General features: G+C 43.1%; 1 protein-coding gene across 3 annotated transcripts in view; it reads left to right on the forward strand.

Moving 5' to 3' along the window:
- The window catches only part of LOC137524661 (uromodulin-like), an 82,238-nt gene that overhangs the window by 54,966 nt on the left and 13,824 nt on the right, over positions 1-13,448 (forward strand). For all 3 annotated transcript variants that reach the window (XM_068244781.1, XM_068244783.1, XM_068244784.1), the window contains 3 exons: positions 1,033-1,195; positions 4,286-4,364; positions 9,409-9,438. In XM_068244781.1, the coding sequence (XP_068100882.1) occupies positions 1,033-1,195; positions 4,286-4,364; positions 9,409-9,438 (272 nt within the window). The remainder of the gene's footprint in view (positions 1-1,032; positions 1,196-4,285; positions 4,365-9,408; positions 9,439-13,448) is intronic.

The raw sequence follows: 13,448 nt of genomic DNA on the forward strand, positions 1-13,448 counted from the left end.
GCAGAGAGACAACACAGACAAAACAGATAAAGCAACCTGACTGGACTAGAGGAGCTGCCTAAAGCAGTCCCAAGAATTACTCTAAGATAAACTTAAGCAAATAAACAGGGCTGATACTCTAGGAGAGTTCATCAGAAACAAACCATGAAGGATGACCAGCAAAGGATTCTGGGAGAACATGGCTTTTATACTGCCAGCCTTCAAAGGAGGCAGGTAGGCGATTTTCATAACGAATGTATGCAAATTCCTTAGCAGCAGAACAGGTCTGAAACCTGCAAAGCAAAGACAGGTCTCTTTTCCAGAGACCTGCAGCCCTCAGACTTAAGGAATGGTCAAACAGCTGTCTGTCTGTGCAGACAGCTGAGCGGATCATTACACTAATGTAACACAGTCTGTCCAAGTCAAATCGGGCTACTTACCAGTTTGTCATGTTCACACATAAAACAAGGTAGCTTTCTTCAATCTGTTTCGTCCACCCTATATCCTGGCTCAATAAGCTGTCTCCTATCTTGACTCCTTGACTCCTATCCAGTCTGACATCTCTCCCTTCGGTACGACAGACAGAAGTCACTTCCTCCTTCAGTATAAGAAGAATTTATTATATACTGGTGACCTTAGCCCGTTTACTAACGGCTCTAAGACTGTCACCGCCACCCGGGCCCCTGGCTGTCCTGCTCCTGTCCCAACAACAGCTGTCCCTGCGGCACATGAACAGTAGCGAAAACGCAGGGACACACACACACAGGGACAGGATGCAGAGACACAGGGGTTTTATTACATAGGATATTTAAAGTTATGGTTTGTATGAATGCAATTGGATGTACACTATAATTTACAAGGTCTCCAATAGCATTAAAAAAATCCCATAAATATCTGGGGACCTGGCTGAATTTACAAACCAGCTAAGGAGATTGGTTAATATCTCATAGTCCCATACACATTTTAGTATTAAAAAATATGCTTTATCATCTAAATGCATCTTCACTTAGAAAGTATTGTTGTATTATTGTTGTTTCTTGTATTCCTTTCTAGTTGCCCTAACAAACAAGACTCAACCATCAGGGTTTTAGGTAATGGTGTCTCAAGGCAAGGTCGTTTCTCAGTGGAAATCTTTAAATTTGTTGGCAATTATACATCTGTCTACATGCACTGTGCTATAAGTCTGTGTGATGTCACCAGTGGACCATGCGCACCAGTAAGTACAATGTACACTATTGCATGATTAGCTTGGAAAACAAATTCCTTCATGCAGGAACTTCAGCATGATTTCAGCATGTACTTGTATGTGAGGATTTTAGGAAAAAGAGTGCATGTGCTTGAAAAATGTTGTGAGGAAAGTGGTGGCGAGAAGTGCTGATGTTTAATAACATAAATACACAAAAACTGCCAGTGTTGGTATTCGGGTTGGCATGAGATTTTTCTGGGCCTTATGTTAGGAAAACATCTACACACACATCTCCTACACCTGTTCACATCGGCTATGTAATTCAAAGACAAGGACATTCTTTGGGAAGTTTGTACTGGGGATTAGCACAGGCCACAAATTCACAGAAAATGGCAGAGGTTGCACTGTTAGAAGTCATGCCATTTTAGTATTGATGCTCTGGGGTTGGGGATGGTTTGAACAATAGTTTTTTCAACTCAGAAAGCTGCTGTATAGAAGGTTGACTGTTGTATTGTTACACAGGACACTGTGGTGTGAAGGCAATGTAAGGGATAACTCCAAATGTATCCCTCATCACTCCTGGAGGCAAAGTTAACTTCCACTGGTTAGAGGCAGTAGTGGCTACTTCGTGGTTGCATGATTAGACAGGGAGTCAAAGGAGGAAGATGCAGCTAATTCAGCAGTTACTGTACATCCTCCACAGAACAGTGGAGTTAAGCCTTATATCACTATTCATTCATATAATAACCAAATTGTGAATGTTCCTACCCACTTTCAACTCAAGTTGTTATGATATTTTCATCAGAATCTAAATTTGCAAAAAACGCTCAGACAGCACAGTTCCTGTTAACAGATATAATGGTGGATAGCATATATTTGTTTTTATCACATCACTTAACATCTCCACTGGTGACAGACTCAGTTTGCCAGTGTACATCCGCCACAGGTATCCCACTCCGCTTTCTTGAAGAAAATAATTGGAGATGGCACACAACAGGTTTGCAATATGGCAATGTGTACATTACACAATATAATGCATTAAAAGGACAACTGATTCTCGATGTTTCGGGAAGAGCCGTTCCTCAGGTGTACCTTCCTGCACAAATACCTATAACACACAGCACATTGTTTTTTATATATTTAAATTTTATTTGAAAGTATGGATACATACAAAAAAGGAACAACATTGTCCCCACATCTGAGAAAGGATTATAGAATAATCACGAAAAGGGAACAAGGTTCATTGCATAAAACCAAAAGAGATCTAATGCTGGGTACACACTATGAGATTTTCTGGCCGAATCACTGTCAGATCTATCGATGTTCGATTTGCTTTCCGATCGATTTCCGAGCATTTTCCAATCAACTTCCTATTAAAGTGAACGGAAATCGATCGGCAAATGCTCGGAAATCGATCGGAAAGCAAATCGGACATTTTGGAAATAATCGATCTGACAGTAAATCAGACAGAAAAATCTCAGTGTGTACCCAGCATAATGCCAAGGAACCATGCAATCACATCATATACACATTACTGCAATGTTATTCCTACTAATGGGATTACCTCAGCATGCATATGATAAGCCTAAACTTTAACCTTAAAGAAAAGAAAGAAAAGGGTAAGGGAAAGAAAAGAAAGGAAAAACAGAGTAAAGAGGGAGAGAGAACAAAACAGCTCTAATCTAACAAAATACACCGGTCATACAATGTTAAATCCAGGCGTACTACACACATTTTAAAAAGAGGTGAATGAGACAAGGTCCCAAACTTTAGAAAACCCAAGCATATTATCCTGCAATTTAGCAGTAAGCAACTCTAACTGGTATATATAATGTATCCTAGATTTGACCTCTTCCAGGGTAGGTAGAGTAGGGTCCTTCCAACTTTTGGAAATAGAACAGCGGGCTGTGGTTAGGTAATGGTTCAGAAGCCATTGTGAACGAGCCTTCAGCGTAGGCATTGGGAGGGCCAGCAGACACGGTAACACACAGCAATTTTTATTTTTTTTAATTAAATAGGGAGCAGTACTGACCACTGCATACTGTTTAACTCTACTCTCTGCTCCACATTCACTACCAGGAAAGCTATGAGCTGCACTGTGACCCTATTCAATGTAGCTTAAAGAGGTGCATGTCTAGCAAATCGAAATTCTGATGGCTAGATATTATTTTAGTGTACCACACTTGTGTAAACAACCTCTAAATAGTAGATGGGCAACCAGGCCAGGTATGGTGGGAAGACAGTATAGCATAGTGCCATGTATCAAAAGCTTGGCACCACTTCTAGTGTAATTGTCTGAAGTTTTACTTTTAAAGCATTCCCCTGTCCCCCTGCTCAATTACGCAATTAATTTTCAAACTGAAGTTGTCCCTTGTAGCTATCAACTATTGTATTAGGACATACAGTAGCTGAGCCAAGGAAAAGTTGGCCTCAATTCACTAAGCTTATCTCCTGTCTTTAATAACGTTTCTAGAGTGGTCACCATGGTGATGAGGCATGTCCTATTCAGGAAACATTTTACTTCAGGCAAACCTAAAGTTAACTCTTCTGTCTTTAATTTAACTCTTCAATCCTTAAAATAACTCCACAGTTAAAGACAGGCTGTTTATTAACTGTGTGTGAAAATAACTACAGAGGAGGTAAATTAACTACAGAGGAGGTAACTTAAGGAATGAAGAGCTAAGATAACTCTCTTACTGTGTGGAGGTAAGTTTTCTCTTGCCTTATTATCTCCAGCATGATCTTAGTGAATTGAGGCCATTATATGTTAACAAATGCACAGTCATGTGTGAGGACACAGCTTTGGAGACAGACAAGTCTTTTGTATATAGCTTCTCTACTATCCTAAAGCCGAAGCCTGCCATCTGTCCATAGAGCTGTGCACTCTAGTGGTGGGAAGTAGTGATCAGAAGTACACATTGACAAAGACTCAATATTTTCCTTGGCTGAGTTATGCCCTGATACTATATTTCACTGATGGTTGCAAACATGTACCTGGGATTTACTGTCTACATTCCGGGAAATGACAAAAGGGGAGAGAGTGACTTTATAGGGTTAAAGTCTAAGGTTCCACTATCCTTTCAATTATTTAAATATATTTGGGGCTTCACTTTGTTGCAGAGATGTTCTGGAAGTAGGTCTCGAAGTGCATCTCCTAATGGAGACTACCAGATATCTGTGGGTCCTATATCACTAGAAGGTAAGTTTAGTCTTTTCCAAAAGTCCAGAATTTACAATGTGTATCAACAGTTTGTAGTTATATGCCAGTATCACAGAGTTAAGATGTAGAATTCTAGCTGCTCACAAGCTAGTTTAGCATTTCTGCTTAAAAGTAGAATTATTTCCCAGCTGGTTTAAAGGATACTTTAGAGCTTAATCAATTTAAAAAAGGACGACTCTGCGTGTATGGGGAGCTGTGCAAAGTCTTGCAGCCCCTCCCGTTGCCCGGCGTCACCCTCTGTTCTTCTTCAGTTTGCCTCGTTCTGTCCCCCTGGTCAACGTGGTCGGTGACCTCTGACCTGGACATATGCAGTCTTATACCCAGAATCCACGGGCTGACAGCGTCTCCTGCTACTCATGGACGTTATGATATCGCCGCTGAGTGCAGTCTTCTTCTGATACTCCAGGTAATTTATCTTCCTGAGGAAATTTGATCATTTTATCACATTCCACAAAACCTTAACCTATAGTGTGCGCTCCTCAATCACTTTGACCTAATAGGAATTCCTGTAATACTCTTCACTTTCTGGGTCGCTCCTGTAATTAAGTGTGTGTGTCACTTTAAGCCAATATCTATACAGTTAACAGGGCGCTCAACAGTACATCTCTACAATAGGTGTTTCCACAGTAAATATTCATATATTCTTTAAAATTTATATAAACATATAAAAGTCCCACAGCAGTTCATAGGTCACAGTGTCCAAATTATAAAAGCTGCATGAAGTTTAAGGAGTCTTCATGAGAATAAATAATAACCAGTATACGCTCACCAGATGTTAAGCTGCCTTTTCAGGAACAGCTAATAGCGCTTCTGGCCCAGCCAGTGTGCAGGATATCCTAGGTGCGTCCAGCTTTCTCTTGACTCCTTGACATGGGGGCATGAGACAAAGAAGCACTCGGATAGTGTGATACACGCATACCTATACATTCATCCGGCTCTATAGGAATATCAGCAGCTGTGGGATTTTAACTCCGAACTACTTTGGTTGAAGGAAACTCAAGAAGTACACCTGAAACACCAGAATAACAGCAAGTAGAAGATTTTCGGTAGGAGGGATCCTGGTTCACTATAACACAGCCTAAATGAGAAACACAAGCTCTGCTCAGGCAGCATGGGTATCTGAGATGTTCGTGGAACCCAGTCTAAACCTTGACACTCAGAGACAAAAAGGAGTCTTAGGGACTTTGAGGCTGGATAAGGATCGTGGAAGCGTGATTGCTGGTCTGTGCTGGGGCAGCCATGAAATTTGGTGAGAGGCCATATTGAGTATATGGTGGAGGAACACGAGGTGTTTTTGTAAAATCTGGGAGCACGGTTGGGTTTTTCCTGAGTGGTAATATTACGGAAACAGTATCACACTATCCGAGTGCTTCTTTGTCTCATGCCCCCATGTCAAGGAGTCAAGAGAAAGCTGGACGCACCTAGGATATCCTGCACACTGGCTGGGCCAGAAGCGCTATTAGCTGTTCCTGAAAAGGCAGCTTAACATCTGGTGAGCGTATACTGGTTATTATTTATTCTCATGAAGACTCCTTAAACTTCATGCAGCTTTTATAATTTGGACACTGTGACCTATGAACTGCTGTGGGACTTTTATATGTTTATATAAATTTTAAAGAATATATGAATATTTACTGTGGAAACACCTATTGTAGAGATGTACTGTTGAGCGCCCTGTTAACTGTATAGATATTTTATCACATTGATATCATACTTTCTTACCATATTGGTTTAGTATATATTGGGCACGAGGGTTCTGGTGGGATCTGGTAATAGGATGGGACACTGGTCTGGTGTTTATCATTATCTGCACACAATCTATTTAATAGTTGGCATAGCAGTTATATAAGTCACTCTAGCCTACATAGTATTTAGTATAGGCCTCTGTGCTAGTGGAGCAATAGAGGTATATGTAACATAGGGACTCCAGCACCCAGATGTAGTAATACTGGGTTATAGTATGTTATAAATAATATGTGGTGTATGGTGGTGGTGTATTAGTGATAGATGCACTATATAATTGATTACATATTACATATTATTTATTTGCACACTTGTATTAGAGCATAACACATATACTCTGGTGTGTCTTTCCTTCATAGTGCTGTGATGTAGTGGAGGTTGCAAAGAGGGGGCGACTGTACCCCACTTGCTGAGTACTAATGCACTATATCACTTTTTACTGCACGTTCTTATGAGGATGTGCACGTTCTATATTCTGGTGTGTCTCTGGGGCGTCTCTTCTTTATAGTGCTGTGATGTAGTGGAGGTTGCAGAGAGAGGGCGACTGTACCCCACCTGCCAAGTACTGATGCACTTTTTCCTGCACGTTCTTATGAGATTGTATATCTAGATGGTTTCTGTATGGAATGCGTCCTTTTGGGCATGTATACTTTACACTTCTTTACACAGATGGTGTATGTTTGTATTTCTAATGACACTAGTAGTTACTCGTCACTTATAGGGGCTGGTGCACTCATGTATTTTCTCTGTGATGATGTTCAATGTGATCATTTACATAAAAGAGGCTTTTTGGCCCCTTATATGCAGCTGACTAGATTTTAGCTTATTATTTTTTGGTCTGCATTGTTTCAGATCGCGGTATTTTCGTTTGTATACCTACGGGTAAGATAAGTATGTACATTTGCTCCTTTCCCGTTCATCTTTTGTGGATTGGCTTGTTATCCTGACTTGCGCATGGGTCTCTAATGATATGTACCTTGGTTATATGTCTTTTTAACAGATGTTTGTATACGGTGTGCCTCTGAGGAAGCGGCTGTTGGCCGCGAAACACGTGTAAGGCAATCTTTGTATGTGAAGTGTAAGTTTGGTCGTTGTGCCTATATGCTTTATCCGCGACTTGGAGAGACTGTAAAGAAAGAATAAATTATAAGAATTTTGGTTAAAAAAAACCCCATTGTTTTGTTTGTTGTAAATTGCTATATGGCTGATTCTGCTGCCGCACAAGTCCGGGCAGTGTTAATTACTATTCCCCCTCCAGGCCACCATGGATGGTGGGGAATGATGTAATTCAGCTTCCAGCTATTGCTGGAAGCCGAATCACTGTGTTTTAAACGTAACTTCAGCTCCATCTTCTGACGGCGCCGAAGTTACACACTGTGCGCTGCTATAGCCGTAATACCTATTACAGCCTATGGTGGCACTGGCTGCGCCCAAGTCTCCTGTGCTGGCTTCTAAGTGTTTGCTAGCGGACATACTGCACATACAGAGCAAACCAAATTGAAGGAGAACGGAGGGTGACATCGGACAACAGGAGGTGCAGTAAGACTCTGGACTGCTCCCCATACACACAGAACGCGCCTTTTTTTAAATCGGTTATGCGCTAAGGTATCCTTTAAAGCAAAAAACAAAATAAGCATCTCTCAACGTACTCTTTTACACTATTGTCTGACAGTAGCGCACTTTACTGCTTGTCAGCTGCTCTTGTCTCTGTGCAGGGCGCTTGCAGGCGGCTACATGAAGTAGCTCTTTAACCGGCGTTAACTGCACTGCATGTCTAGCTCTGACACACTTGGGGTTGTAAATGCTCCCATTCGTTTGCTCTATTTTACAACCAAAGGGCTCTAGACCCCGTCAATCGGTGGCTAAATGGCGTGCTTAATGCATCATTTAGCCATTTGTCAGAAAGAGCCCTAAAATCTTTCAAAGATCTATACAAGAGCATTAGCATACCTTCTAATATGCTTATGTGTTTCATTTAGATTTATATTACCTGATACAATCATTGAAGCCACTGAATATAGTAGATACAATAAATACATTTTTAATGTATTATACATAATTATATTTTGAAGTGAATATGTGTTCATTTTTCCTTCCTGAACTTTCTTCACATTATATGTAGGTAGCAGGTACAAATCTCCAGCTGCAGTGTCAGGCTTGTCTGGTCAATGACTATAGGTCAGGCGGTATGCCCATATGACTGACCTATAGCCCAGCCCGTAACACCTGCACAACTCCTACCTAACCCAATACTACAATACACCCTGCAGGTAGATGTACCATACAGACTGACAGATAGTAATCCACCAACAGAACCCGATAACTTAGCAATGCAATGTGCACAGTATTCACAAGTATATATGTTTATAGTCACCTAAAGCCTAGAAGATGAGGCAATCCAGACAAATGAGTCAGATGACTGCAGAGACAAATGTTCCAGAATGGCAAGGCAGTCCAGATATACTTTCCAGAGATAGCGTAGTCAGAGTAAGCCGAGGTCAGTCCAGGCAGCGTTCATGCAAGTCCGTTTCCAAGCAGAGGTCAATCCAGGCAGCCAGCAAGTGTAGTCTGGGTATCAGGCAGTAGTAGGCAACAGGAATCAATCAGAGGTTAGTGTGGTCAGGATACAAGCAGTAATCGGCAACAGGAATCAGAGGTTAACGTGGTCAGGATAAAAGCAGTAATCCACAACAGGAATCAATCAGAGGTTAACGTGGTCAGGATACAAGGCAAAAGTCGGCAACAGGAATCAATCAGGAAGAGAGTGCATACCCAGCAACAAGCCACAGCTAATGCCAACACGGGCGATGAATGGGGGTGCTCTCTGAGTTTAAATACAAGGACTAACCATTCAACATGAAACAGAATTGAAACTAAACCAATCACTGAACAGTGTGTCAGCTAGTCAGCTGACACACCGGCACACGTGAGCTAATGTTTACATCTGCAGAGTGTACTTGGAACGCGTTCTCCGCTTATCCAATGGGGTCTGAACGTCGCTCTACGCTCCAGTGACGTCAGCGGCTTGCTGAGACCCGGAAGTCCGCACTGCACAGATCTCGGCATTCTGTCGCCGCTTGAAAACCAAGGATCTTATATGCAGTTAATGCAAATATTACTCACTGCAGATGCTTGTAGCTGCATAGAAATGTGTTGCATCCAGCCACATGTCTCTGCTACACAATTATTTGTGTAAAATAAATAATTGAAATCTGACTTAGAATGTTAACAGAATTGAATACTTTTTTCAATATATATTTTTGATTTTGAACACTTGCAGGTTCAGCCTTTCAAGCCTCCGGGTCAGCTGGTAAGCCTATTTGTTTTTACATGCCATTTACAAAGGTGTGGAAAGGCTAGGGGTGGCCATTAACAGTACAATATATTCTTCAGATGCAACAATTTCATCAGATTTGCAGGTTGGTAAGTAACAGGGGTGTAATTACAATTCATGGAGCCTCCAGCAAAACCTTGATGGGCCCCACAATGTTCACATCCCTTCGCTTGCCTCCCCTTGGTGCCCTTCACAGCCTTGGGGCCATCTCACAAGGGTCATAAATTGTGGGCATCATGATCTTCACACCCATGACAAGTGTAGCCACCAAAACAGCTGATCTGAAATATAGTCTCCTGTATTGGAGGACGGGAAGGTTAGTAGTTGGGGCCCCCACAGCTCTGGGCCTCTGTGCGATCGCAGTGGCTGCTCCCTTCTAGTTACGCCCCTGGTAAGTAATTGGAAGGCAATCATCGATTGTTCCCATAAGCAGGTCGATTAGGGCAGTTTCTCTCACCAGATTCACATGTGAAATCCAACATTCTGATTAACAAAATTCTGTATTCCAATCGACCATACAATCATTTTACATTGAAAACCTCCACATACTTCGTGTTTTTCTGTACAATTATATCTTAAAAATCAGATCGAATGATCGCATCTGAGGAAAATATTGTACCTTTAATGGGCACCTTTAGCTAGACCTGGGATTGGCTAACAGACCCGTTTGCTTCTTTTTTAGCTGGGAAATTAATATGATGAAATGATGTGGTGATTTAACAAAGGGAGAGGAGTGAGGACTGCCTTTATTGTAATAAACAGTCTGTATGCATGTTGGATTATTATGGCTCTGTACAAATTAACAAGCTGACACTTCATTGCATTCCAGAGGTTCTGGAGGTGTGTTTAGCTTTTTAGGGTAACAATGGTTAATTTGCATATATTCAGCAGTGATGCACTGGGAGACATCTCAAGCTCACTCCAACCTGAATTATCGCAAATTCTTTCTGTTTTAAGAAAGCAAACTTTTGTTTTTGTTGTAATGAACTGGAAATGGCAGAGAATTACAGTGTGTGCCACTGCGTTCACATGTGCATTCTTTACTAGAGCTTTACTTACAAAAAACAAAACAAAAAACTCACTGCTGGTATGTACATGCCATGTCACAAACATTAGCTTGCTACTGTTTCAGGAAAACAAAAGTTTGCTTTCTTAAAACAGAAAGAATGGAAAAAAATGTAAAAGGCTGCCATTCTCACAGTAATAAAGCCAGGGTTCCCAAGCCTGGCACAGTTGGTCACGTTGTGACTGAGGTTACAAATTCAGGGAAAATGGGTGGAGCATAAAACAGCCAATCAAATGTCAGCCATTCAATTTAAATGGCAAAATGAAAACTGCAACCATTCTTAGACTGTTAATCGCAGACTTCTCAAATTGGCCACTGGGTGACTGGGATTCATGATGGCCACAATTTATGGCCCTTGTTCATGAAAGTGGGTGGAGCCTACAGCAGCCAATCAAAATTCACCTATTGATTTTTAAGGGTAATGTTTAAATTGCTGCCATTCTTACACTGTTAAATGCAGAGGCCTCAAACCTGGTGTAGTGGGTCATTGGGTGACTGGGGTTCAAATTCAGAAAAGGGTGCACAGACACAAACAGCCAATCAGATTTGTTTCATTTCAATGGTAACATTTTAATTATTGATGCCAATAACCCCAGAGCTCATAAACTTGGTCAATAAGTGACCATGTGTCAAAATTGGAAAAACTGGGTGGAGCAAACAACAGCTACACACATACCCGGGCAACGCCGGGTCCTCAGATAGTTTTTAATAAATCTGTGTTGGGTTTGAGGTTCGGCTATGTACTTTTATGATCTCCAACTCAGGAGAAACTAATTGAACTAGGAACCACACCCATTTTCTTCTGGGGGGGCGCAAAAACTGTCTTTGTCCCCGGGCGTTCACAACCCTAGCTACACCTCTGATGACTATGTACTCTGTAATGTGCTGCAGAAGATGTCAGTGCTTTATAAATACATAATGATATGGTAGGACATTATACTGTGACTGTGGAAGGGATTAGATTGTGAGATCCTCTGAGGACAGTTCGTGACACGACTACGTATGTACTCTGTAAAGTGCAGCAGAAGATGTCAGTGCCAGTGGCGCACGGAGGGGGTTGTTCTGAGTGTCTAGAACACCCCCCTGCACCGGGACCGGAAGTGGGGCTGCCGCATGGCCCGGCCGGCTGGGGAGAGAAGACAGAAGAAAATGATGGAGGCGCCAGCCGCGCTAATAAGGGATGCGGGAACCGGCTTTATTCCTCGCTCCCTCCCTCTGAATGCCCCTCACCTGCGGTGAATGTGTGCCCGGCTCCCCCATGAGTGTTTGCGCAGCGGAGCGGTAGGTCCTCTTACCGCAGATCAGGCGCACCAGCAACTGGAGTCTCATGCTTCCTGTTTACCATGACGTCACAGGAAGCATGAGACTCCAGTTGCTGGTGCGCCTGATCTGCGGTAAAAGGACCTACCGCTCCGCTGCGCAAACACTCATGGGGGAGCCGGCACACATTCACCGCAGGTGGGGGCATTCAGAGGGAGGGAGGGAGCGAGGAATAAAGCCGGTTCCCGCATCCCTTATTAGCGCGGCTGGCGCCTCCATCATTTTATTCTGTCTTCTCCCTCGGGCAATCTTCTCCCCACACAGGGGGCGGGCACCTTCCTTCACCTATCTTATACTGGGGGGCATATACCTATCTAATCTATCCTGGGGGGCATATACCTATCTAACCTATACTGGGGGGCATATACCTATCTAACCTATACTGGGGGGCATATACCTATCTAATCTATACTGGGGGGCATATACCTATCTAACCTATACTGGGGGGCATATACCTATCTAACCTATACTGGGGGGCATATACCTATCTAACCTATACTGGGGGGCATAGCCCTATCTAACCTATACTGTGGGGCATAGCCCTATCTAACCTATACTGGGGGGCATATCCCTATCAAACCTATACTGGGGGGCATATACCTATCTAACCTATGCTGGGGGGCATATACCTATCTAACCTATACTGGGGGGCATATACCTATCTAACCTATACTGGGGGACATATACCTATCTAACCTATACTGGGGGCAACTATATGGGCTACCTATACTGGGGGGGACCTATAGCTGGCTACCTATACTGCGGGCACCTATACCTGTCTCCACGTTGGGGGCGCATTTTACGCCCTCACCCTGGGTGCAATTTAGCCTAGAAACTGCTAGTATTTGGCTCCACCCACACCATATTTTGGCCACGCCCACACGCCACTTTCAGGAACCCCCCCCTTGGAAATCCTGGATTTGCCCCTGAGTGCTATATAAATACATACCAAGATTGGTAGGATATTAGACTATGGCAGGATTACACTGTGAGCTCCTCTGAGGTCACTGTGGCTGCAAAAGAAGGTGGAGGACTGTGCAGGAGTAAATGGTCAGGGAAAGTTGATATTTACTGCTGCTGCTGAGCTGATAACAAGGAGGGGGAGGGGGGGCAGGGACAGTAGCAATAACACTGGAGGGGGCTAGAGGAATGCTTTTGTGAAGCTCAGTTAGACTGACCCAGGAAGACAGAGAGACTTGGGAGAGTGTAACAACACGTTACAGAGGAAAGCTAGCCTGAGCTGAGGGAGAGCGATATGCAGACTGACAAGCCAGAAAGAGTTACAATATTTGCAGCTATAGTGTCCATGGTGTCTGCTCTCTGCTGCTATACAGATCCTACTGCCCAGTGCCCCTCCTGCATAGCTACCTATCCCACAGCCACTCCATCCACATCTTGCTTCATTTAAATGCCAGGTCTGGTCAGCCCTCTGCCCCTTCCTAAGGAGGATAGGGGGGGGGCGCTCACGAGGAGAATGACTGTGTGGAGAGAGTACCTTGGATAGCTACCGGCTCCATTCAACTACACCCCCCCCTCCCACAGTCTCGCAAATCAAACTTCCCTGACCCTGTCCCCGACCGCACCAGTGACTTCCTTTGAA

This window comes from Hyperolius riggenbachi, chromosome 7 (assembly GCF_040937935.1).
Source record: "Hyperolius riggenbachi isolate aHypRig1 chromosome 7, aHypRig1.pri, whole genome shotgun sequence".
Lineage (NCBI taxonomy): Eukaryota > Metazoa > Chordata > Amphibia > Anura > Hyperoliidae > Hyperolius > Hyperolius riggenbachi.